This window comes from Stigmatopora argus, chromosome 3 (assembly GCF_051989625.1).
Source record: "Stigmatopora argus isolate UIUO_Sarg chromosome 3, RoL_Sarg_1.0, whole genome shotgun sequence".
Classification (NCBI taxonomy): domain Eukaryota; kingdom Metazoa; phylum Chordata; class Actinopteri; order Syngnathiformes; family Syngnathidae; genus Stigmatopora; species Stigmatopora argus.
In genome coordinates, this window is record NC_135389.1 from 9,692,668 (window position 1) to 9,718,493 (window position 25,826).

The 25,826-nt window shown below is 40.0% G+C and overlaps 2 protein-coding genes across 2 annotated transcripts in view; both read right to left on the reverse strand.

The window, feature by feature from the left end:
* Window positions 1-6,336, reverse strand: part of fezf1 (FEZ family zinc finger 1) — a 6,913-nt gene extending 577 nt beyond the window's left edge. The window contains exons 1-4 of the mRNA XM_077597478.1: window positions 5,146-6,336; window positions 3,940-4,074; window positions 3,656-3,788; window positions 1-1,571 (exon numbers count right to left, since the gene is read on the reverse strand). The exon at window positions 1-1,571 is cut by the window's left edge and continues 577 nt beyond it. Coding sequence (XP_077453604.1) covers window positions 1,300-1,571; window positions 3,656-3,788; window positions 3,940-4,074; window positions 5,146-5,916 — 1,311 coding nt within the window. The 5' untranslated portion in view covers window positions 5,917-6,336 and the 3' untranslated portion in view covers window positions 1-1,299. The remainder of the gene's footprint in view (window positions 1,572-3,655; window positions 3,789-3,939; window positions 4,075-5,145) is intronic.
* A 1,111-nt stretch (window positions 6,337-7,447) lies between these two features.
* Window positions 7,448-25,826, reverse strand: part of cadps2 (Ca++-dependent secretion activator 2) — a 90,856-nt gene continuing 72,477 nt past the window's right edge. Inside the window, exons 24-29 of the mRNA XM_077595662.1 lie at window positions 24,045-24,119; window positions 23,330-23,413; window positions 23,170-23,202; window positions 16,629-16,739; window positions 9,843-9,947; window positions 7,448-8,431 (exon numbers count right to left, since the gene is read on the reverse strand). Of these exons, the coding sequence (XP_077451788.1) occupies window positions 8,261-8,431; window positions 9,843-9,947; window positions 16,629-16,739; window positions 23,170-23,202; window positions 23,330-23,413; window positions 24,045-24,119 (579 nt within the window). The 3' untranslated portion in view covers window positions 7,448-8,260. The remainder of the gene's footprint in view (window positions 8,432-9,842; window positions 9,948-16,628; window positions 16,740-23,169; window positions 23,203-23,329; window positions 23,414-24,044; window positions 24,120-25,826) is intronic.

Genomic DNA, 25,826 nt, shown 5'->3' on the forward strand with positions numbered 1-25,826 from the left:
AACAGCGCTAATTACCACGTACTATATTTTTGTGGATTTCTACTGGAGGGATTTTTTTGGTTCTGGGTCCTAAAAAAGATCTGACAAGGATGGCAAGGTTGGCTAGAACATTTGGAGCTGAAGCTGGAACCATGAAAGTATCTCAGTGGAATCTTTGCGTTCAAGAAACTACAAATACATACAATTATCCAATTTCCAGCATTCAGGAGGGAGAACTACAAATGTTTTTAGACGGAACAATGCAAAAAATTACTTTTGGAGAAATTGATGGAGGTCGAAAGAAGACACGGTCAGGGTAGAGGTAGGGTACATTTGAGAGGTCCTGAAAGCTTTCATTTATGTTCTGTGGCTCTGAGCATATTGTACAATAATTGCATCATTTGATTTCTAGGAACTAAAAAATACCATAGTGACTTGAATCAATGGCAAGTTTGTAGAACCTCAAGTTTCTGGTCTATCAAGTTGGTTGGGAAATAACTAGGAAAAATGTATCTGTAGATATGGAGAGGCATTTCAGGACTGAAATAAGTCATTTTTGCTGTACATTTGATAAGTCAAGGAATCTTTCTGGTGGGGTGATGTATAGGTAATTTGATTGGGAGCTTTTTTTTTTAAATCTCAGAGACGACAAGTATTGTAAAACCACTGAGGCTCGTGCACTCCTTAAGGCCTGTCAGGAAGTCCAGCCAAGGCATCTTTTCATCAACATTTTTTTGAGGTGAGTCAGTCAAACAAGTCCAAGAATTCTCCTGACCAAAATTTCTGATGCAAAGTAAGGTGTAGGTCATAAATACCGATTAGTTTAAAAATGAAAAATCAGCAAGAAGTGAGAATGGCAAATCCAGGTGAAAATCATTCTTGCCCTATTCAACTAGCAATTTAACATTGAAAATTTGATTTTTTTTTATGGAACGTCAAGATCGAGAAAAAAAAGGAGCAGAGACAAGAAAAAAACAACACTCCGCTTTTGGACAAAAGCGGAGTGTTTATGCAAAGAACCCATTATTAATCATTGTAAGATTATGGCTTAAATGATTAATGGGGTACTCCTATATATTGGGACTTTTCTGTAAAGGGGTGTATCTTTGAATGTAGAGCTAAAATGATAAATTGAATACTTTCTTATAACTATCACAAAATGTCGACATATAGGAGGATTTTTAATGGAATGATGTTACCTTGGTTTTTGTCATTTTTGTTTTGTCAATCCCCAAAAGGCTAAACACAAACATGTTTGTGCTTTTCTTTTTTGTTCTGCCAGTTGAAAAGAGCAAGAAGAAGCCTGGACAAATGAAGGCCTCACGGATGCTGCAAACTGATGGGCGGTGGCGTGGCAGTCCGCGAGGGGGCGATGGCGGCGGCGGCGTGGTCGTGGAGCTTCCTGACATGTTTCTTGAGATCAAAGTTTCGGCAGAATCCTTTGCCGCAAGTGGGACAGGTGAAGGGTTTCTTGTCGTTGTGGGTGTGCATGTGGAAGGTGAGGTTGTACACTTGATGGAAGGCTTTGCTGCAGATGGAACACTTGAACTGCTTCTCGCCGCTGTGCGTCAGCTTGTGGTTCTTGTAGTTTCCTGCGTGGAATTAGAAAAATGACACAAAGTTTAGTCGGTACCAATTCGCCGATTCACACTGTAACAGACTTTTACGCCGTTGCTTATACTCTGTCCATCTGTGCTAGCAATTTCCCACTGTCTTATTTGTTTTTCTAACTGTATACTAGTATTGGTCGACAGAATACACCGTATTTTCTCGCATATTGACCGCCTCCGCGTATAAGCCATACCCTTAAAATCGTTGAATTTTACGATTTCTCTCGTATAAGACGCCCCCTGCTTCACGATTTTCACCTCGACATTCATGTTTTAATAGGGAGTACAAATGTGTTGCTTTGAAAGAAAACTTAAGAATAATCATCACACATGGTATTTATGAGATACTGTATCAATCAAAAGGATCGTCTGCTGGATTGCCCATTCCGAAAGGGTGTTGCCTGCACGTAGACAATTTAAAAAAGGAAGTCACGTGAGCAGTACAACCAGGGAGTGTGTCCGTGGCGGTCTAGTTTTCACCAATTCTCTGGGTGCAACAGGAGCATGAGATTGTGACCGGACGTTTGGTCGCTGGACTTTTGGTCGCCGGACTTTTGGTCGCCGGACGTTTGGTCGCGGACGTTTGGTCGCCCGGACCCAAACAACGGGCGACCAAAAGACCAGCGACCAAACGTCTGGCGACCAAACGTCCGGCGACAAAACAAGGTAAAACAACACGGTCTACGCATCAATAAAAGCCAACAATGGCCATGAGCAGTTTCACTGAGCGGACGTATGAGTGTATAAGAGTTTGTATGTACATGAGTTGTCCCTTTTAAGAAGCTATGTCTGTCAGGATCTTAACAAGTTCTCCAACAAAACACAATAAAATTCCGGGAAATTTGGAGCTTTTCTTTAGCCTAATAATTACTAGGGCATTAAGTATGACTAAATAGTAATTCACAGTTTGTATTTAGGGAATTTGAGCAACAATTTTAAATGCTAATTATCAATAACCTTCCAGGCGACCAAACGTCCGGCGACTAAAAGTCCGGCGACTAAAAGTCCGGCGACCAAAAGTCCGGCGACCAAACGGCCGAGTACCGCATGAGATACACCTTACGCAAGTATCAAGGCTGATATTTTAATGATCTTTTTTAATGACCTTCGATCAGCCTTAACAACTATGTTGTGGTGACATGGTAAACACTATGAACACATATATCAAGGCTACTCGCATCTGGCCAGTTAGAGCACGTTTAACTACGGTATGAGTGAGCAATGGCAGGCACAAGTAAGTTTTTTTCACGTTTTATGCAAGATACGTTTTTTTTCTTCTGGAATTTTATTCATAGACGTCAAAATACATTTTGTTTAGCGTTTTATCTGTTTATCTTTTCTCTACTGTGAAATAAATGACCATACCGTCTGCATCGTCTTGGGTTATGGCGTTTTGTCTCTGTCGCCTTCATGCATGTCAAATCTAATTTGTGCGCATATAAGCCGTACACTTGATTCAGTCGTCATTTTTTTCAGTTACAAATACGCCGTACTGCGAGAAAATATGGTAGTCATCACAATCAAATACTGTAGGAGGAATCCTGGCGTTTAATGGCACCCAGGTCACCTGGACCCTACTCAAAGAGATTGACTCAAATAAGAAAAGGTGTCCTGGAGCCAAAACTGAAAACAAAATCCGGTCAACATCCAACGCCAACATGATCACATCCTTTCCAATACACTGTGTCAGGTACTATTACCCACTCAAATTCAACTACCTTACAGCTGAGTCTGGCCCTTGGACTGCTTGGAAAGCTAATCAAGGTCTGAACACGTTCGGATATAACACAACGGCTTGCGCTTGGCATTCTTTGAGTCTCAAAAAAAAGCCTTGGATTGAAAAAGAATAATCACTTAAGTTAAGGTTGATGCTGAACTCTATGGTAACTTGAGGGGACAGTGATGACTGTTATCTGAACCCATACAGGTTTCCAAAAAGCATGAATGCTTTAGACTTTTATATTATCACAGAATCTAATAATAATTTGTTCTGTGAATGACACATGAAAATGATAAAATCTTACTATGACTTAAAGAGTAACTTGCTGTGTGAACTGATGCGTTACCTTTCTGGTGAAATCCTTTCCCGCAGAACTCGCACACGAAAGGTTTGTAGCCGGCGTGGATGCGTGTGTGCGTGTTAAGCGTGGAACTGCGATTGAATGCTTTGCCGCATTGGCTGCACTTGTGAGGCTTTTCCTGCAAAACACATGATTTTTTTTCCTCAGCATTCCACATAGAGACAAAACGTGCTGCTTATCCTGTTAAGGAATCTTAATGAATGCTGTTAAATTTGAATGAAGGGAGAATTAACATTGATTATTTAAAGTCTTTATTTTTATTTTTTTACCTGAGTATGTATGATCTTGTGTCTGCAGAGTGTGCTGGCCTGTCTGAAGCCTTTTCCGCAGACTTTGCAGATGAACGGGCGGGCGCCCGTGTGCACAGGCATGTGACGAGTCAGGTTGTAATGCGCATTGAATACCTGAAAATACATCAATGTAATTAAACATCAATTTGCGATCATGGCCAGAAAAAAATATTAGCATTCAAGCGCCTTTTTTTGCATTCGGATTTGGTTAAGCCATTTCAGTTTAACATTTCTAAAAAGACATTAATACATTATTAAAAATGTCTCCTGACTTATAATTAAATTATAATTCAAATTTAAGAATCAATTTGGACATTATTTAAGATTACATGTTTCATTCTTCAATGATTTCCATTGTTTTCATTTTAAAATAACTTTAAAGTCTACCTTCATATGCTAAAAAACACCCCACTTTATTAGACGTGCCTAAATAATTAACACGGTTGAAATATTGATAGGATTATGTTTTAAATTAAAGTTTTATTTAATTGTCTGTTACAGTTAAAACATGGTTGGTGCTGTTTCAGTTGTTTTACTTTTCATTTTAAAACAGCACGAGAATCTGTAGAAGCAAAACCAGGAACTGTTTAAAATAAATTTAGGATAAGTTATAGGACATCAATAATGTGATCTACGTATAAAAATGAAAAATCCTTTGAAAATGTTCCCCAAACGTCTAAAACATAATGTTGGTCTTTAAATATATTTCTGAAGTCATTTTTTATGTCATTGTGAAAAGCCATTTTGAAACACGTTTGTATTAATACTTGATGTTAACTCTATTGAAATGTTTCTAAAAGCACATTATGAATCCTTAATATACAAAAACGTGATTTTAAAACGAAATCAACAATTTAAGAAGGTCTTAAAGCACTATATATTTTTCGGTGTAGATTCAATATCCTAAAAAAAATCATTTAGTGTGGCCTTTTCCTAATAAAATACTCCCTGTATGTTTTAGGTTTATTATCTTTTTTTAAAATTACTCATTGAAAAAAATGAATCAACACAATTTTGGATTTAAAAGTGAAGCATATAACATAGCGTAAAATTCGTTATTAATACATACATTTTTTATAGAGGAAAATGTGAATTAAACGAAGTGAAATCGAACGCCAGAACCTGCTTCACTTTTATTCACACAGTGAACGAGCGTAAATAAATAAATAAATGAAGGCAAAGTACTTTTCCGCAGACTTCGCAAGTGAACACTTTGGGTTTGCTTCCTCCGAGTCTCGCCGCTGCTGCCGCCGCCGCCGCCGCTGCCGCGGTGGAGGAAGAGTTCTTGAGAAGCTTCTCCCCAAAGTCTCGCTCCTTAATCAGGTTCTGCAGTTGGTTCTGCGTCGCTTGGTAGGGCATCGGGCCCGGCTTGTGCCTGCCAGCCAGCAGGTAGGAGGCCATCGGGTGCAGGTTGAGGAGCCCAGCCGAAGCCGCGTCCCCGGAAGCGGCTCCACCCCCGCAGTTCAGGTAGCACACGGTGCCTCGGGACGGGAACGACGACTGCGTGACCACGCGGGGCCGGAACAGTTTGTAGCGGCCGCCGTCGGACTGCTGGCGGGCGGCCTCGTTGAGTCCGAACCCGCTGAGCTCCGTCGCCGTCGCCGGCGGGGCATCCCCCGCCGAAATTGAGTCCAGGCCGCCGTGCAGGGCGAGACGGTGCTGGGCGGCCGCGTCCCCGTAGCCGAGCGAAACCAGCGGGATCATGCAGTGCAGCGACGAAGGACACACGTCAGGTAAGCCGGAAGTTGGTGCCAACGCTGTCGCCGGGCGAAACCATCCGGGCATGGGGGGCGCTTTGGGTTCGGGCGTCCGGGCCATGATTCTTTCGATAGAAAAGGCCAGCGATTTGGAGTGCGAGGAGGAGGAGGCGGAGGAAGAGGTGGAGGAGACCGGCGTGGTGGCCTGGCCCCCGGCGGCCGGGGGCGCGCCCAGCACGCCACGGCGCGCGTCCTGCATGGGACGCCTGAAGGCGGGGAGCCGAGCGTCGTCACTCAGCGGCCCGCCGGGAGGGTGACCATCACCGTCACAATCACCGTCACCATCACCATCACCCGTCCGTCCCGGGGAACGAAGGAGCCCCCCCGCCCCTTCTCGCCAGACCCACCCCTCCCACTCTCTGCGCCCGCTTATTGGCGCTCGATGGCGGCGTGCGGAGAGCCGGGACCCCGCGGTCTCTCGGATCGTTAGGAACGAGTGGAACCCGAGCCGATCGGGTGCAAGCGCATCGCCTTCCGAACGTTGACGCGCGGTAGGAGGAGGAGGAGGAGGAGGAGGAGGAAGAGATGGACGAAGAGGATGAAGAGGACGAAGAGACAGAGGAGGGAGGAAGTGCGTTGCGTTGCGCGGCGGGGCGCGCAATCGAGTGAAGGACCGCTGCTCTCGAGACCCCTTGTGCCTTTGCGTGACGTCAACGGGCCCTCGACTAGGCCGACGCTCGGACCCGCGTAGAGGCAAGAAGCACGTGACTCGGCTGGGGGGCCACTTTAGGGACACATCACGCCCCAACTTTTTTTTCCACATTCGACCGGTATTACGGCGAGAAACCCAGGCATGTTCATTTATCGTTATTGGATGGTCTTTTGGGGCTCACGGAGCCATTTGAACATCGTCTCTTCAACTAGTGAGATTTAAACACGGTTAGGGATTTTTTTCAAATAGGAATATCGAGCATGTTATCGATTAATGTTTGATAAAGGTAGACGGGTTTGTTGCACATGGCTGCAAAATCATATTGTGTTATAGAAATATTTAAAGATATTCACAATCTGGAGAAATGTAGACTGTGATTTGAAATGGGTTCATTTTCAAATGTGGCTTAGTCTTGGGGGGCTTTCATCTGATGTTCCATGATAAATGTGCACCTCACATAATTGAAAATAATAATAATAACGGAACGAAACAGAATTTCTCTGCTCCACAACATTAAACTGTAATTATTTCATGTCAAATGAAAAAAAAGCCTGAGTGATAAAATAACACCATATTTCAATATTGACAATCTTTTAAAAAATCCTCACTTTTTCTCCAAATATTTTTTTAGAACGTTTATATTAACAGAAGGAAATGTAGTTGCTTTGGTTTTATCTCACTTGGCAGATGAGTTTAAAATGTAAAAAATGATATAATAATGCAAACATTCTCCTTGAGAGATTCTAGTCATTTAGGTAAAACAAATCAAAATATTGTTTCTATGTAAAAGTATAGTATATATTTATATATTTTAATATATATATATATATATATATATATATATATATATATATATATCAATATATACTCGAAATTTATATTTTCGCATGAAGTTACATGATAAAGTAAAAATCAACATATATTTTAAATCATTTTAAAAATAATTGCCTACATTTTTTTGACATTCTCATACCGCAATCTTTCTTATATTCTAATTGTCTGATTTTGCCTTTAATGTGGCCGAGTCCACTTTTCGAATTGGAATCAGTTTTTCTTTAAACATATCGTGACAAACAGCTGCTTTTGAAACATTTTTATTGCACAACACGTAAACGCAGAATATCATTTTGAAATATAGAAGCTATACATACTCTTCTTTGGAGACAAAATCACAAGCAAATGTTGGCACAATTTCAGGAACAATAAAAACATTCCAATAAAAGACGAAACCACAACAACTACACTAATCAATACCAATACTTTAGTATTTGAATCCTGCACGTGGGTGACTCACAAAGACAAAATGCTCATTCACTGGAGATTTTTGAAATATGAATCATCTTAAACTACACGTACATTTCAAGAACATGTGATCTTAATGTTCCTGTAACTCATTGCCTGCCATTGACAACATGATCAAGCCCAAATAGTTTTGATGTCAAATGCAATCAGTTGACGCAATTATCCACAAGGGGGCGTATTCCAGATTTCATCCTGCAGAAGGCTCCACATAATTTATCTGTGTGTTGTGGTCTTGCTGTTTAGGACAATAGGAACTTTGGAAATTCTATCTGAACAATAATATTCCAAAAAGGTGGACGTCTTTGTGAGGGAGGAGGTGCCAATTTGTCCAACTGGATGATTGTAATTCATCCCAAACTGTTGATTGGCTGCTTTTTCCCTCCTCATTAGCAACAATTTTCCACTGACATCATTAAATATTCGAGGAAAGGCATTTGTTTGTTTTAAATGTGCAGAAATTTTACATCCACTCTATCAAGTAACCACGTCATTTAGCTTATTAGTAGTTTTCGCTGCAGTATAACAACAATGATGCTACATTTGCTCAGTTCCTGGATGTTTTAAAGTTATGAAACGGGATTGGCAATGTTCAATTGTCCTCCTGGTCGCTGTCTCGCATACTAACACCGTCCAGGCCGTGTCCTGCTTTAACGGCTAGCGTGGCCTCCTCCACCGTCAAACGGTTGTAGACAGTTTCGTAGCTTTTGTTGTTCAGTGTTACTTCCAGGACGCCTTGAAGACGGAAGTCTCGATAGCTTTTCTGTAGATGTGGAAAAAAGACAGAATGAGTGGTTGATTTATTAAGTTTAAGCACTTTGTCTCATGAATCACATTGATGCCATGATTCAATATGTGGCATAGCATGAATTAAAAACAAGAAAAAAAGACTCCACTTAAAAAGAATTTACCTTACCATGGAAAAATAAATTTGCGGTGAAATATTTCTAGGGCTGTAATGTAATAAGTTAATGGCAATGGTTTTTAGGTTAATAAGATTACAAAATATCTTATTTTTTTATTACAAATATTAAAAGATTCACAACTGGAAGACCATAAATTCCATTTCTCTCATCTGTGATTTTTGACCTCATTACAACAATGTTGATTCATCCTCTTTGTTTCATCATACAAATATATCCTGCAAATTTGCTAATAATCCTTTTATTAATTATTAGTTATTTTGAAAAAAAAAACAGAAAACCAACGGCACGAAATACATAATCTTGGCTTTCAGAGATTTCACGCTTCACATACTGTTTTAGTTTCTGTGTTAAAATTTTGACAATTTTTTCCAAGGTTAAAGCAGATGTTTCCAGAAGTCGTATTTTCATCAAAAATAAAAATGATAATGGTTTGAGTTCATGCCGAAAACAAAAAAATTGAAAATATTTACTCGAGAGGCTGAACTCCTGAGGTTTAAGACAATTTAAAGTCAAATGTCTTAAAACAATGAAACGATGATCATAACAGTTATGATTTATTCCATAATTAGCTATTGGATGTAAAACAATGATGAATTTATATCAAAGTATTACTTGTTAATTGCCCCAATTTTTTGACTGTAAAACGCAACTTTTTCCTCCTCATTTAAACCCTGCGATTTTCTTAATGAAGTGGCTTATTTATGGATTTTGGGGGTGAGAAAATAACGTCATGCTTTCTTAAAAAAAAGAAAGACTAAATACTTTTCATTCAATCTCGCTCCACAGCCCCTCTACTATCTAATATTGGTCCTAAAATATTTTATTCACATTCTCGATTGGGAACCCAACTATCATTATCTGTAGTTCTGGGTTAGTTCTCAGGTTAATTGTCTTATTTAAGTTTAATGATAATTTTTTGTCATCCATCCATCCACTTCTTTAATTCACTTAATTCTTCATTTAAAGTAGTTACCAGTTCATTTTGACTTGAATATGATTGTGCCTTCTGCACAAAGTCTACATTTAGAAATGTAGATGCATTATATACATCATTAACATGGCTATTAAATAAATTGGGTCCCAAAGTAGACCCCCGAGGGACTCTGTGAAAAGATACTGAGATGTTCTGATGATCATTCCCTCATTTTTACATATTGTACCCTTCCTGTTAGGTAATTTCTCACCCCCTCCCAGGCAAAGAAGGCTGAATGTGTACATTAAGTTGACACAACCCGACGTTTTGGATACCTTGACAATCTTTATGAGGGTCTTGAGCTGGAAGAGGTGCAGCTGGAGGTCCAGTCGGTCTGCCAACCACACACATACTGCCTTCATTGAAACGCTGTACCATTGCTGCACATACACACACACATAAAACACACAACGTGAGCATGATGGATAGTGACGATTATTTCCCTCTTTTTTTAAACGTGACATGTTTAAACTAGTAAAGAAAAACATGTTATCCAATATATACATTACAAACTTAACTGTATATTACGTCCCAAATTATGAATTCATTTTAAACCCCAAAGCTAAAAAGTAACTAACCCTTAGAGTACAATAAAAGGAATTTCTCAAGATTAGAGATCCAATTCACTATGTCAGTTTAAGTCATATCTTCTAATTTTTACTCTTGGGTAAAGCCGCTATTTCTGCTTTGCCTGTTTGAACACAGAAATAAGGCCTTTGGCTACCATGACATCCACTAGCGGCTAGTGACTAGCCAATACCCATTGTTTGTCACATTACCATGACCAGTGTCTAATACCCGTGTCAAAGTGGCGGCCCGGGGGCCAAATCTGGCCCGCCGCATCATTTTGTGTGGCCCGGGAAAGTAAATCATGAGTGCCGACTTTCTGTTTTAGGATCAAATTAAAATGAAGAGTATAGATCTATATTACATTTCCTGATTTCCCCCCTTTAAATCAATAATTGTACCTTTTTAATCAATTTTTTTCTGTGTTTTTATTTCAAAAATCATTTTGTAAAATCTAAAAATATATTCAAAAAAGCTAAAATAAACATTGTTTTAGATCTATAAAAAACTGAATATTCAGGGATTTTAATCCAGTTCTTTTAATCCATTTATAAAAAAAAATCTAAATATTATTTCTAAAATGGTCCGGCCCACGTGAAATCAAGTTGACGTTAGAGCGACCCGCGAACCAACCCGAGTCTGACACCCTTGGTCTACTACATTGCAAGGATTCACCTGTAGAAAAAGATGTTTCCTATGAACCTAGAATTCTTATCACAAAGGAAAATCACACAAAGGGAATAACATTTGCTCCACATCAACAGCTGAATATCAGGCCACTAGTCAAAATCATTCTGAAAAACAAGGCACAAAGTCGATGACTGAGTCTTTGGCAAGAGATGGAGAGATACATGTTACAGAATGATAACTTTACAAAAGGCATGCAGGTCATTCCAAGTCCAGTAAGACCACTTGAGTTTAAAGAATGAATTTTTAAAAGGGCAGGGGCTATGTTTGAAGATCACTAAAAGATAAGGAAAACTCTCCTAATGAGGACTGAAAATCATTCCAAATAAAGGTTGGAATTTCTAACCCTAACACTCACTCCAGGTCTTCTAGGACCTGTATCACCAAAATCCTCCAAAATATCTGGAGGTCTCCCAAGTTATAAAGGGAATCTTCACTAAGGGATAATTATTGAAGATCAAGAGGGCGTTCCAAGTCCAGAGGGCAAAAAGATTAGTAGTCAAGTCAAGGAGGGAACTTTAAAGGCCAAAGGTTCAATTTGCGTTGTACGTAGTTCAAATGTCATAACAGATTTGGAACTAACAAGGAAATACAGCAATTTTCTAACATTATTTTCTTGTGAACTCTAAAGAACTGGTACCTCAGAAGGAGGCAGACAGGTTGAAAACCTTGCCAAGCAGCTTCAATAAATAACCCGCTATAACATATTTTTATGCTCGTGGTCTCTTTTTGTGACTGAAACAGCAAACATCAATTGAAAGTGCTTCAACTTCCTGCATTGCGACGTCGTCAGTCGACGACATGAAAAGATTGCGATGCACCAAAATCATCCGTCAGGTTCACATCTGCTTTTCTTCTTCATCCTGCCCGTGTACAAATCTAACATATCTTTTCTCACCTGAAGAGTGCACAGCATTTGCAATGCATTGAGCAAGTGGCTCGTGTGTTTTTCATTCAACGTGTCGGAGATTGCCATGACACCATGCTGACCCCAAAAATTCTGACGTGCTTGAAGAGGCTACAGCCGCCCGCACTTCTAATTAACTCTGACTGCAGCGCAAGAAAAACAGCCCACAGGTTATTTAACACATTGCACAAAAGCCCAAACATTGGTGAGGTCGCCCATACTTGATTTCCGTTATTGTCGGGGGTCACCTCCCATTTAAACTAAATGTTTAATTATTTGAACAAACTAATCAAGCCGTTTACGGCAGTGAAAGAGAAGAAACAGAGAATGTTATTGGTGTGACTCAAAAGTCTTTAAACTTAACTTTTCACCCACGGAATAGACAAATGACTCTTCATCGTCAAGGTAACCACAATGACGATATGAACATAATGTATGTTTTGTTTCCTACCTCCACAGGAGTAACAGAAAGTCCTTCACTTGAATTTTCTAAGATTTTCTGCAAATACCAAATAGATGAGCAACACTACAGCTCTAGCACCAAGAACCCAACAGAAAATCTTAAACTTCATCAAGCGCAACTTTCTAGCGTTCCATAGAAAGGACCAAAAAGCTTTAGAGACCTGCCGGAGACATAGTCCATGGACAGATTAGCTAGACCAGGCGTGGCGAAAAAGTTACAAAGGGCCAAAATTTTCAACTGTGAGAGTCAAAGAGCGACACCTTACATCAGCAGCAGCATAAACAAATCTAATCTGCCAATTGTTTTTAATGGGCCCTGTTGATTTTGAATGTGTTTTAAGAGAGAATAACAATAAGAGAAACACGAAACGAGGCAAAGAGCCACAATATATACAAAATACGATAAGAAGCAAAGATCCGCATACATGCTACTAGTGTGTAACCTCGGTTTAGGGATCAGGTGTGAGAGGAAGCATAATGATGTTTTCAAATCATATTGTGATCAGCAGTGAGAAAATTGGATAACTTTATTCATCCCGTATTCGGGAAATTTCATTGTGGCAGTAGCAAGAGGGTGATTAGAGAGAACAAAGCAAAAGCACAAAGTACAAAGCAAATCAAAGTAAATGGGATCATTAAGAATCACCAAATCAAATCATTAAGAGAAAAAAGCAGCAAAAACACAAAACGAGCACGAGTGGACGGAGCTACCGCCGTCGGCTGCCACTTGAACGGCGCCATCTTGGTTGCGGTAGCTAAAACGGATACAGACTCAAAAAGACGTTGTAAAGTTGGACAAAAACTGGAACCACACACGGGAAGTCTTCCACAAGATGGGGAACTTCTGCAGACTGGGACTGAGGTAGAGAATATGCAGAGTCACTCTTCCAAGCTTATCCGCACAGTTCCTCAGTAGTCTGGAGCTGAAGACAACAGTAGCAGAGCAGAGCCCCTCGACTCCATTGCTGGTGAGCGCCGACAGCTCTTCCTTCTTATCCCATGATGGAATGGTTGATCAGAAGCGTTGCTTCTTCTCCCGGCACTTTTGTCCAGCTCCGAATTTCCAGTGGTAATTGAGGTGTTGCTCCTTCTGCTGCGTATTGTAACAGCTAGTCCCATGTGTATGACAGCATAGGCATGGTTGAATGGTTCCAAAAAAGAAGTAGCAGAAAGAAGCCAGGCTAACAGAACAAAGAAAGTTGTAAAAACATTAAAGTAAAAAGTATAAAGTACAAAGTAAAGTAAAAATGAATGTATTAAGAAATATTAAAATTTAATTAAAAAAAAGATAGAAGGGCTGTAAAACACGAAAAACAAATAAGAGTGGGCAGAGCTACTGCCACTAGCTTCCGCGTGACAGCGCCATCTTGGAAAAAAGGGATCAACTAGGGGAGAACTTAAAGAAGTGGAGGTCTGCTCAAGAAAAAAAGAGAATGGAGACGAGCAGGAGTAAAACAGAATACATGTAGTATATAATTGAGAAGATCCCTGGGGGAAAGAGTAGATGTAGAGCAGGTAGAGAACTTCAAGTACATAGGATTAGCAATTCAGGGTAATAGAAAATGTGGAAAGGAAGTGAGCAACCGTATGTGGGCAACATCCAGAAACAGTGGAGGGAAGTGTAAGGTGTGTTAAGTGATAAGTGTCAACGACGATGAAGGGAAGGGTCTACATCAGGGGTGGCCAAGTCTGGTCCTCGAGAGCCCCTATCCAGTCTGTTTTCCATATCTCCCTCCTCTACTTCACTTGAATCAAATGATCAACTCATCAGCAAGTTGTCCAGAAGTTTCATACCGATCCCGATTATTTGATTCAGGTGTGTTGGTGAGGGAGACATGGAAAATACTTTCTCAAATGATTTTATAGGTTATATAAGTCCTCAAATTATCATGTGATACAAAATGTACTCCTCCAAAAATGTGATAATATTTTAAAATAATTTTCAACTGATAGTGTGAAATGTACAGGACTTGGCTACATTATCACACAATATGAGAAATAAATAAATACATTAGATATTTTGTTTCTGCATTGTAGATTTGAAAGATACACATGCATTCGTAAAAAAAGGATGTAAAAATTTGTGATTCATTCATTTCTTTAAAAAAAAAAAAAAAAAAAAAGCATGTTTCCCTGCTTTTACCTCCCACAAAAAAATTCAATGGAGGATTTCTTCCTAAAATACTAATGTGCATTTTTTATTTCTTTCACTAATGTGTGGTTCCATGTAACTATTTCTTCAAGTAAACAGTCTGTTGTCAAAAGTGTGTGTTGTTGTGTCAAAACGCCAACATGTGTCAATGTGTTGAAATTGTATCATTACAATGACACCAGCGGGAGAGGGGGGATTACACCCCCCCAACACATACACACATTATTTTTGAGAAGAACAAGCCCCTCCTTCCTGTCTAATCAGAAGCCATTCACTCCCACCTCCGTCCTTCCCACCATCTGCTTTCACTGTCATCTGCTAATTTGCTCAATTAAGGAGCTTCTCCTTACTCTACTAAGACGGCGTTAATGACGTGTGTGTGTGTGTGTTGTTATCTTCATCATCGCCATCACAGAGCTAGCAGGGAGAATTGAAGAGACCGTGATGAACTTGACAGATGAGACATGTGGATGTCTCGTCAACATTTGACTTCCCGCACAGACACTCATGCACACACACACATCCTAAAACAACATCCAAATAAATTGTGAGTACAGTAATTCAGGACATAAACAGTGAGCAAAGCAGATTTAAATAGGTAAGTAAAGGGAAGTAGAGACAGAGTAAAAAATAGAAAAGTTGAGGAATTTTAAGAAAAAAAATTAGGAGGTAGAGAAGCTGTTACGATCACGCCGAGACGTCGTGGCGCGATCGGAGGGATTTGGACCCAGTAGCGGGGAAGCAGGAGGGGACGAGGCGAATTGTGCTCATGATAATAACTTTAATGACTCAAAAAGCCTTACAAAATAACAAGGACTTGTAAATCCCAAAACGAAACAAAACCGGAGCATGGAGAACAGTACCTTTGCAGCGATGTATGCAGTTTCACGGAGTATGATCCGACAATGAATACCAATTCAATCGTGTTAAATACACACATCCGGAAGTAATCATGAATCACTCGCAGTTGCTCGAACCTAACGGCAAGCCAGGAGGGACAAACGAGCTGCTCCTGACAGAAGCAAACAGAAGATAAAATTGAAAAAAAATTCACAAAGTACACCGCTTGTCTGTCACAATTTTCTTGTTCATTTTCAGTATTTATCGAAGGCATCTTCTTTGAATAACCTTGTCATATTTCTGACTTTGTCATGAGTCACTTGAAAGTCATACATTTTTTTGGTCTAGTGGTAGACAAAATTGCTAATTCGGACTATGTTGGAGCAGACTTTGATTAAGTAGCCTAAAGAGCTCTGGCAACCTGGATGCAGGCACAAAAGTGATCTCGTGATTGGCAAATTGACTTTTGAAAATGGCAAAATCTAGGCTTTACCAATGAGAACCATGATAGAAGTATTTTCAAAAACTGGCTTCTTTATTGTCTATTGAAATATTAGGGCCGTTTAATTTATAAATGAATTCCATTTCTTACATACAGCCCCTTTAAAGATAAGAACGAAGAAAGTTAAGGGAACGTAGTGAAGAAGAAAATCAGAAGCGGAAATGATTTTGTGTTGAGTGAAGGGTCAAGCAAGAAGGATCTTCTTTATTTGCTCCCATTCAGCCTATCACACGCCCACTCTTCAAATTGACGACAATGATGATGTGCTTCATTATCTTCATCGCACTTGGACAAAACGGCTGTTTTGTTTAAGGGTGATGGACGGCGAGAGAATGAGCTGAGACGGGTCGAGAGGCCTGCCCGCTCCCTGCCGTCGCCTCCTACCCGGAGCGTGACTGGATATTAGTGGGGCCCATTAGCTAGGACTCTACAATCACACCCGTGTGCACACTCACACGAATAGCGGCTACAATCCATTCCCCAAGTCGCTTTGTGTTACTAATGCACACCGAGGTCTTGGGCATCATGTCTGACATATCGAGCGCCGAGGCTTGTTGGACAACTCCTCGCTATAATATTTTTGACGCACCAAGCTACAGGAAGAGAAACAAACAGCATGGGACTTGTGTGTATGTCTTTCTATACCAAATTTGTGAGTGTGTGCATGGTGAATGTAAGCAATGTAATAAGTATAGCTCACGTCCGTTTCTCATTTCAGGATGTAGGACTTTCCAGACGTGTTTGACACCTTTTTTTTTACTTTCTTGTGTCAAAATCCACGAAGGGTAAAGAATCAGAGATGCAAAAAGCTCACTATTATCAAGAAATTACAGTTTTTGGAACTCTTACGCTAAATCCAGAGTAAAGATTTTGTTACTATGAATGACAAGGGGGAATTTTCGAAAGCCAAATGGGAAGAAGAAAATAATATAAAAAAGACTCACGTCAAAGACTTTTTCAATGAAGAGTTCATCGTTGATGCGCTCACGGAGAATGTCCTGGTTTTGACGGACGAACGTGATGTATGTGTCAGCCAGGTCCATTCCCGATGATTTCTGTGTAGAGTAGACCAAACCAGGGTAATATGAGTTAATACATTTGTTCTGAATATGTTATTGATCGTAATAAACTACCAATTGTTTAATGACTAAGTCAAGTTTCAATACAAAAAAAAAGAAAAATAGTTCTCAAATCTACTATTAGAAAGCTGATATAAGGCAATTTTCAAGGAAAGTGGTTACTACATACAACAGACCAAATGGCTGGCCGACTGTTCAGTTTCAGGCATTGGTGATTAAGACAACCTCTTATGATGCAATTTCATGGCCATCTGTAAACTTAGTGATTGCTTTTTTAAATTATTAATATATTTTTGAAATTCCCTTTAATTAAAATTTCCGGGAGCCATGACCGAGGTAATTAATTCGGCTATTTCTAACTATTGCGACAGTCTGCCTTTTCAATTCCTGTTATGGGTCCTTGACGAAGGCGGCCCGGTGGATTAGTACATCTGCCACACAGTTCTAGGATCGATACCAGGATCCTCACTGTGCGAAGTTTATGTTCTCCCCGGGTCTGCGTGGGTTTTCTCCAGTTACTCCGGTTTCCTCCCATATTCCAAAAACATGCATGGTCGGCTGATTGAACACTCTAAACTTCTAGGTATGAGTGTGAGCGTGAATGGTTGCCCTTTGTCTCCTTGTCCTCTACGATGGGCTGGCCACTAATTCAGGGTGTCCCTCGCCTCTGGTCCAAAGTTAGTTGGGATAGGCTCCAGCACCCCCCGTGATCCTTGTCAGCATAATCGGTTCAGAAAATGAATGAAAAAAGCTCCAAAACATGACTGACAGATCCTTCTAATTTTGAATCACTGGATGAAACTAGTGGTGGAGCACATTCTTTTTTTTCTCCTTTAACAGACTGTCATTAGTTGGTGTCCCTGATCAAGTGAGTGCCATTTAAAGAACATTAAGATGTACCAAAGACCTGATGCTTTTATGTGTGTGTGCAGCATACTGACTGACAGCGCCACACTCACTAGTGTTATCTTTATTCACACTCGTTGTCAGGGGAGATTACAAGTCTAATGCTTTTTGTAATTGCTTTGACATCTTTTGCAGTCTGTGTTGCCCTCAGGGGGGTTGACAAGGTGAGGAGGGGATGGGTGATGAGGGAGGGGGGTATCATCGGTATATCACCACCAAGCGTCATGTCAGTTCCTAAACGAGAGAGCCAACACAAGTCAAACACGCAAAGCGTTTAGCTTCACACGGACAAGCCAAAAGGCAAGTTGAAGGATTTCAGGTGGACTTCTTTTGTCAAGCACAACAACACTAAAGTTGTGTTGCTTCTTTAGGTCTGTGTGGCCAACGCACACACAGGCACATGCACATACACAAACAAACATGGAGGGTCTAACATGGAGTGACATGCTGCGAGCAGTCATTCAGGCGTTTGTAATTCAGACGGACCAGCAGGCGGGAAAAAGAGGTTAAAGTGGGGTCACATGACCGGAGGGGCATCTGTTGTACTGGTGTCCATGCGGTGGATAGGGGTTGGGGGGGGTTTGGTGACACGTCTGCCAGAACAGTCATCGAGAGGACGGAAGAGTTGGAGTATCACCGACACCCGTCAAATTGACGTCTGGTAGTCGTGTTTGAGGTCAATAAATACAAAGATTGCTAACAACTTTTCTTTTCGGTCATCAAGTGTCCTTACTCATCTCAGCAGAGTGTGTCAACTCTTATGAACACAAACTACTAAGACAACCTACCAGGAAGGAGGACCAAATTTCTCAGGCGAATTGTATAGATCAAAGATACATTTGGTGTAGACGAACAACACAAGAGATCACAGCTTTGTGCTTTCGATTGTCAAAATGTCAAAGAAAAAGTCATCACTTACTCTGAAGACACCATGTTTTTACAAAAACAGCTACGCAGTACAGTGGTACCTCTACTTACAAAAGCTTCACCATACGAAATGTTTAGGTTACGGAACACTTTGATATGCAAATTTCTGTTCCAGTCTACAAAAACAAGACCCAAGTTTAAAAAAAATGACAAAGCTGGTGGATACAAACAACAATCAAATTTCTCAGTCACTGGGTATCCTAAACAAATATGCGAGACATCTAATTGGTTATTTTCAGTGTCAGAAGCAAAAAAAAGCTCTATTCCAAGCAACTCCCATATTATCAAATATCTGCCTCTCACACTAAAAGACAGCCAAAGCCCCCCTTGAACTGAATGTGGCAATTTTTTTTTGTAATCTTGTTCTTTAGGATAAAGACTGCAGCTCATGAGTTGTGGAGTTGTTTTTGCATGTTTTCTTTGCTTCTTTTTCACCAGAGAGACATAGGGTTGTGATAGATTTCACAATTTTAAATGGTCAAAAAACGAATAAAATACTGGAAAACGTATAAGTTAACAGGTATGGATATGGCAGGGCAAAATGTCATTAGATCCAGTAAAAAAAAAGTTTCACTTTTTGTTTTCTACCTGTAAATAGGTCCTCTAGTGTGAAACCCAATTACAGCACTAGTTAAAAAAACATGATAGACATATTCTGAGGTATATTTTTAAATTAGAAGTTTGTTCTGATTTGTTTCGATTCCAGTCCATTCAGAGCTGGGGATTTCTATACGTTTCTACATTTATAGGAATTCTATAGATATCTACATTTATAAGATTTCTACATTTATAGGAATGACGACTTTGATTTATCTACTTTGATCACAGTTTAAATGCCTCAAAAATGATGCACGAATGCTAAAGAAATATTAGTATGACTGGAATGACGTGTCTAACAGCAACATTCGTGAGAAACTTAATTAAAATGCTTCAGATGTCAACATTAGAACGAGAAACATAACACTCAGGCATGCACACTTTAACACACTTTTTAAATAAGTAGACACCATCGCACGATATACGGCAATCAAGTGTGTCATGTGAGACGTTAAATCCCTGTCTAAGTCGTAAACCCCCCACTAAGGCGGGGTGTCAATCCCCAACCCCCACCCTTAGGCTGTTGTCTCAGGGTGACAAGGTGACAAAGATGTGTGACAGGTACGTAATGTGGGCACAGTTCCAGCCTTCATGAACTTGTTCATAGAGACAGACATAAATACAGTATCTGTATGCACACACATTAACAGTTGTGAGTTGGAAAAACTTCACAATCAGTACTCAACCTATGCATACATTTCCAGGAGATTTTAAGAGCTGTACCTTATTATGCCAGTCAAATTAGAACATCTAACATTAGCTTGCTAAAGGTACCAAACTCTGCTACTTCTACGTGCTTTTACAAGACCTGTATTAATTAGTTATTTTTTCAAACATCTAATGTAAATACAAAATTTGCACGAATGTCAACCATGCTTTGTATTTTTATATTGCTTTGACTAAAAGATCATGTTAAATGTGCACAAAATAGTGTATTAAATTGAAGTTCGAGGATCAAATTAAATTGAGGAAAGACTAACTTCGGCAAATATTTGTACTGCTGGCCAAAGAATCAATATGATATTGTGTCATCATGACATTTATGATTTATGCCGCAAAGTAGGACACTGGTCTGGTCACTCTCACAAGAAAAAGCGAAAAAAGGCAGTACAACAGTTGGCAATGTGTGGAGGTCCGTTTCGAAAAGGTCATCAACAGTCGTTACCCAGTTCTGATTGATAGGGTCCAAATTCCTACAATAGGCCAAATATATACAGCAGGGGTCACCAAACTACGGCCCGCGGGCCGGATACGGCCCGCCGGCACATTTGGACCGGCCCTCTGAACAATACCAGAGACGCTATCGGATTTTTTTTTTTTTTTTTTTTTTAATTTTTTTTTTTTTTTTTTTTTTTTTTGGGGGGGGATGCGGCCCGCCGGCACATTTGGACCGGCCCTCTGAACAATACCAGAGACGCTATCGGATTTTTTTTCCTATTTGGCCTTGAAGACTGGGACGTTTTAATCTTGTGTTTGGTTCATTGCACCCCTGCTGAGTCCACAAATCATCCCAGTGAAGCGGGGCTTCGCATTGCTTCTTTGGTGACACGCGCGGGGAGAGTGTTTCCCTTTGATGCATGCGGGCACGTCCACCGTTGCATGCACGAGCAGTGTTACCGAGACATCTGGACGATCGCAGGTGAGGGCGGAGCCCTGGGACCATCGCGGACTATTCAAGCATATTAAAACTGCAACCTGTTTGAGAACGGAATAATGGCGAAAAAGTTAGGTGAGAGAAAAATTGATTCAGAATGCAGGGTATTTAACCTGGAGTGGACAAACGATTATTTTTTTGTTCAATGCAAAGAAAAGGCTGTTTGTCTCATTTGTCAAGAGACGGTGGCGGTATTCAAAGAATACAATCTTTGCCGACACTATGAATCCCGTCACAAAGACAAGTACGATAGATTGCAAGGCCAAATACGAGCAGACAAACTCTCAAAGCGAAAAAGTGGACTACTATCTCAGCAGAACCAGGCATCCGTTCGGGCCAGCTTTTGGGTTGCTAAATTGATAGCAAGCAGCGGTAAGCCTTTCACTGACGGAGAGTTTGTTAAGAAATGTATGGATACTGTCGCGGAGGAGGTGTGTCCCGAGAAGAAAGATGCATTTAATGCCGTAAGTCTGTCGGTGAATACAATGACCAGACGCGTTGAAGAAATCGGGAGTAATGTATATGCCCAGCTGCAGCAGAAGACGAAATAATTTGACTTTTTTTCATTAGCACTGGATGAAAGCACGGACGTGCAAGACACAGCGCAACTGCTCATTTTTATTCGTGGAGTTAGTGCAAACTTTGAGATTTGCGAGGATCTGGCAGCCCTCCAAAGTCTCAAAGGGACTACAATGGGAGAGGATATTTTTGACAAAGTGTGCCAAACCATGGAGAAGTTGGACCTGGACTGGTCAAAGCTAGCTAGCATCACGACTGACGGGGCTCCTAGCATGGTGGCCGAAACTCGCGGTCTAATAATGGGACGCATGAACCGGGAGTTGGAAAAAAGGGGTCTCACCGCCCCGCTACGAGTCCACTGCCAAATTCACCACCAAGCGCTGTGCTGCAAAATGTTGACGTGGGATTCTGTAATGACGGTTGTGGTGTCGTGCATAAACTTCAGAGCAAAGGGAGAAGATTGTGCATGGCACAACAGAAAGTTAATGTTCCATGGCTTTTTTTTCTATGAAGAACCCAGAGAGAGTTATTTAGTTATTATTTATTTCATAAATAGTGTTATTTATTTCCTGTTTTTTCTGTGAAGAACTCAGAGAGGGTTATTTAGTTATTATTTATTTCATTAATAGTGTTATTATATGTTTCCTGACTTTTTTTCTGTAAAGAACCTGGAAAGGGCTTTTTGGTTATGTGTGGCTTTCTGGAAAACAATAAAAAAAAATTAAGCTCCCCTACGATCGTCACACTTTTTCTGTTACAAACTGACACCGGCCCCCCATCAGAGAAGGGAAAAGTTATGTGGCCCTCACAAGAAAAAGTTTGGGGACCCCTGATATACAGTGTACCATATATATGCTGTCAAGTCCTTCATTAGTGTCAGGTGTAAAATTATACTTTTCTGTTGGGGCATTCCACTAGTCGTGTTCACACTGTCTCTGTTTTAGCTCTGATTACTTCAGTGGAGACTTAGTCAGCCATTTTGTGCTGTTTCCAGACAAACTGAACCACGACAAAAGGTGGGAAAACTGTCTTTTCAAGGCAATGGGAAAAGGTTCTTTTAAAGACAACTGCTGCACTGCACCTGCAACCATTCACGGTGTCCCGTGGCTACTTCCCGGCAGCTCAGCCGCCTCGGGTTGCTGGCGCACAAAAGAGTGGGCCGGGGTTGAAGACGAGGTGCGGGTTACATTATAATTTAACAGGAAGTCTGCGCGGGAACCCGAGAACAAAATGGAGGATGGTGTGGGGTTTGTGGTGGCAGGATGGGGGATTAAGGATGGTTATGGCAGCTCTTTCACATTCTGTCAGATGGTTAATCATACACTACTCACCTGGGTGTCGACAGAGATGAACAAATGGATTACAGCAGATGTCATGCAAAGAGGCTCATCACGTGCTTTAATCTACTCTTTCCATTTTAAACCAGAAAAGAATTAGGTATCACGTTCACCTCTCTCAATGTATAGATGGAATTTGCAGCCAAACAATGAATTCATTGACCGACTAACATTTGACATTTTCAAGGACTTAAGTTTTTGTCAAATTTTATTTTTGTCATTTTCTTGATCTGTTGTTATTTTATTGTATTTTTTTTAACATATAACTTTGTTCAATTGCACAACCACCCCACCACCCACCCCTCCTTCACCCCCCTCCACAAACACCACACATATATAATATATTACAATGGGTGGACCAAATGGGATCCCTAGGCCATACTTGGTCCAAATGCTCCAAATGATACGGATTTAACACACGGATAGAAAAAAAATATTTTAAAAAAGGTGAAAAAAAGCAACTTACAGGAACTTCCACATATTTGGCAGCTGCCTTCACCTTCACAGGAGAAAGAACAGGACGAGGAAGAAGAGGAGGAGAAAGAATATACAGTTAAATGAGTATAAAACATTTCATTTTATATATATATATACAAAGAAAAAAATCAAAGTTGGCGTGTGTTAACCGTGAAAGAGAGGATGGATGACAAGAAAGTTCCTTCGTCGTATCTTGACAGCTTTGAAAGAACCGAGTCCAACACTGCACACAACTAGACAACACAACCAATTAGCACATAATATCAGCTAGTTTCCATGTTAAACATATTAGAATTGGAGAAAAGGGTAATAAAAGCATGGAAAGTAAAAACTATGCATGGGTATGCAAAGGCTTGGGGATTTGTTATCAGACAAAAATAACACAATATATTGCAATAGGTAGATACGTTCAACATACCGTGACATACATTTTTTTTTAACATATTTTATGTAACAAATTGGTTAATACCTGAACTTGTCACATTCCATTGTAATATAATTGTCAATTTTTCAAATGTGTAAAATAGGTATTATATGAATACAACATTAAAAATAGAATGTAATTCATCCAATTAATTCATGTTTTATTTGATTACATTTGATTTGAAAACATTTGAAAGGGTATGATTTACAAAATAGTAACCTTATTAAATGACTAGCTAGGTTTAAATCCATGTAAACGGGAGAAGAAATCAGAGACTAACTCATTCAGGAAGGAAATTCGCATAATTGCATAAATTGGAGAAAAAGCACTTGAAGTGTATTCTGAAGTTACAAAACCAAGTTTCACTGAAGTGTAGAAATCCTAAAAACCAATAGAACTGTTGAAATATTTCCAATAAAAATACAGAGTGTTGCTGTCACCTTTGACACGAGTGCAGAAATCATGTCCTTGAAGGCTTCGTCAATAAGCACGTCGATTTTGGAGTGGTAGTGTTGCTGCAACAAAGGGGGAACAGATTTAATTCAATTGGAAAACCTGAAAAACACATCAGAATCCAATTGAGATATGGTCATGTTATTTACTGTTCTCTTGCTAATTAGAAGATTAGTGTTTCAAAACATTTTCTGAACTATGAAGTCCCAAATATAAAAGAAAAAAATCTGATTAAGTGGGGATATGCCATTAAATATTGCAGCCCTGGGTCAGATTTCTAACTTGACTATAACCCACACCACCCAAATTACACAAAATATATGACAAAAAGACAAAAAAAAAAATTGAATTTCACCTGATTATTTGGCCCGTGCCAACTCTGTTGCTAATCTGAGGAAACTATTGATAGTATCCAAACAACATTGATGGCCACCTGCTAGTGTGAAATAGTTAACCAATTATTCAAATTAGCTTAGTTACATAGTTCTCTTAGAAGAGAACGACGAGATGAAGCCAGTCAGCTATAACTATCATTTTATTGATTCATGGCTCAACTACACTGACAATGTTTTTGAAACCTTTTACCGATTTATTTCGTCTAATATACATATTTATATTTTTCTTCCTAGGGTGAAGTTCACATATACATACCTGTTAACCTCTGCCGATAACTCCCCTTATAAATGATTATGATTCCCCTTACAAACCCCCAAAAAACCTTACAAACACCGTACGAGTCGTACGGTGTTTGTAAGGTTTTTTGGGGGTTTGTAAGGGGAATCATGATCATTTATAAGGGGAGTTATCGGCAGAGGTTGACAGGTATGCTTATATCTACAAAATAAAATATGCTTCTATATATACACGAGGGAGTTTTCAATGAATCCTTCAAGTCAGAGTCAACTATGAAATGCCCCATTTAAAAACCCAATTACTACTCTAATTAGGGAGCTTTCAATTAATCGTTTCAACCCAAGAGTCATCTATATCGTATACTCCCAAAATATCCCTGGGTTTTTGAATGACACTGTGGAATGTGAAGGCTACGTTCTTTTTGTATACAGCACACAATTAGCGCAGCCTTGCCTGGTCGTTCAGGCGCCATCAGAGAGCAAAGTTGCGCACCAGATTCAATTAATCTGCCATTTCATGTCCACTTTGGCACCCCCCAAGACACCTTTTCTCTTGTGGAATAAGGGGGTGAGGGGGACCCCTGCTGAATGGCTCCACAATGGCCTTTCAGACTCTCCATAAAGAGAACCCAAATTAGAAAATGTCAATTAACAAAGCGTGAGGATCGCTGACAAATTGCAGGTTTGATGAGTCTCCCATTTCTAGCTCCTTTTATTATTGTTTTCTTTAACGGCGCCATCCCCCGCAATCAAATCTAAAATGTCCTTGTCCAGAAATGTCCTTGTCCAGAAAGCCTCTCACCAATAATATTTACTTATTAGGGTTATTTTATAGGGCTTTTAAAACAAACAACAAATTATAGGTATGGGGCAAGAAATTGTAATTTATACTGCAACAAAGAGTGTGGTTTAATCTCTTATTAATAGTAATATGCTGTCAAATTTGTGAACTGGGTCAACAAATTAAATCACTCGCCTCTAAAAAGGCCAATCGTCCATAAAGTGATTGCGAAATTTTTTGGACTATAAATTGGAGTTTTTTCATACTTGGATTCATCAACAATATCTAATCTCATCTTACTTTCTGAACCGCTTTATCCTCATTAGGGTTGCGGAGGGTGCTGGAGCCTATACCAG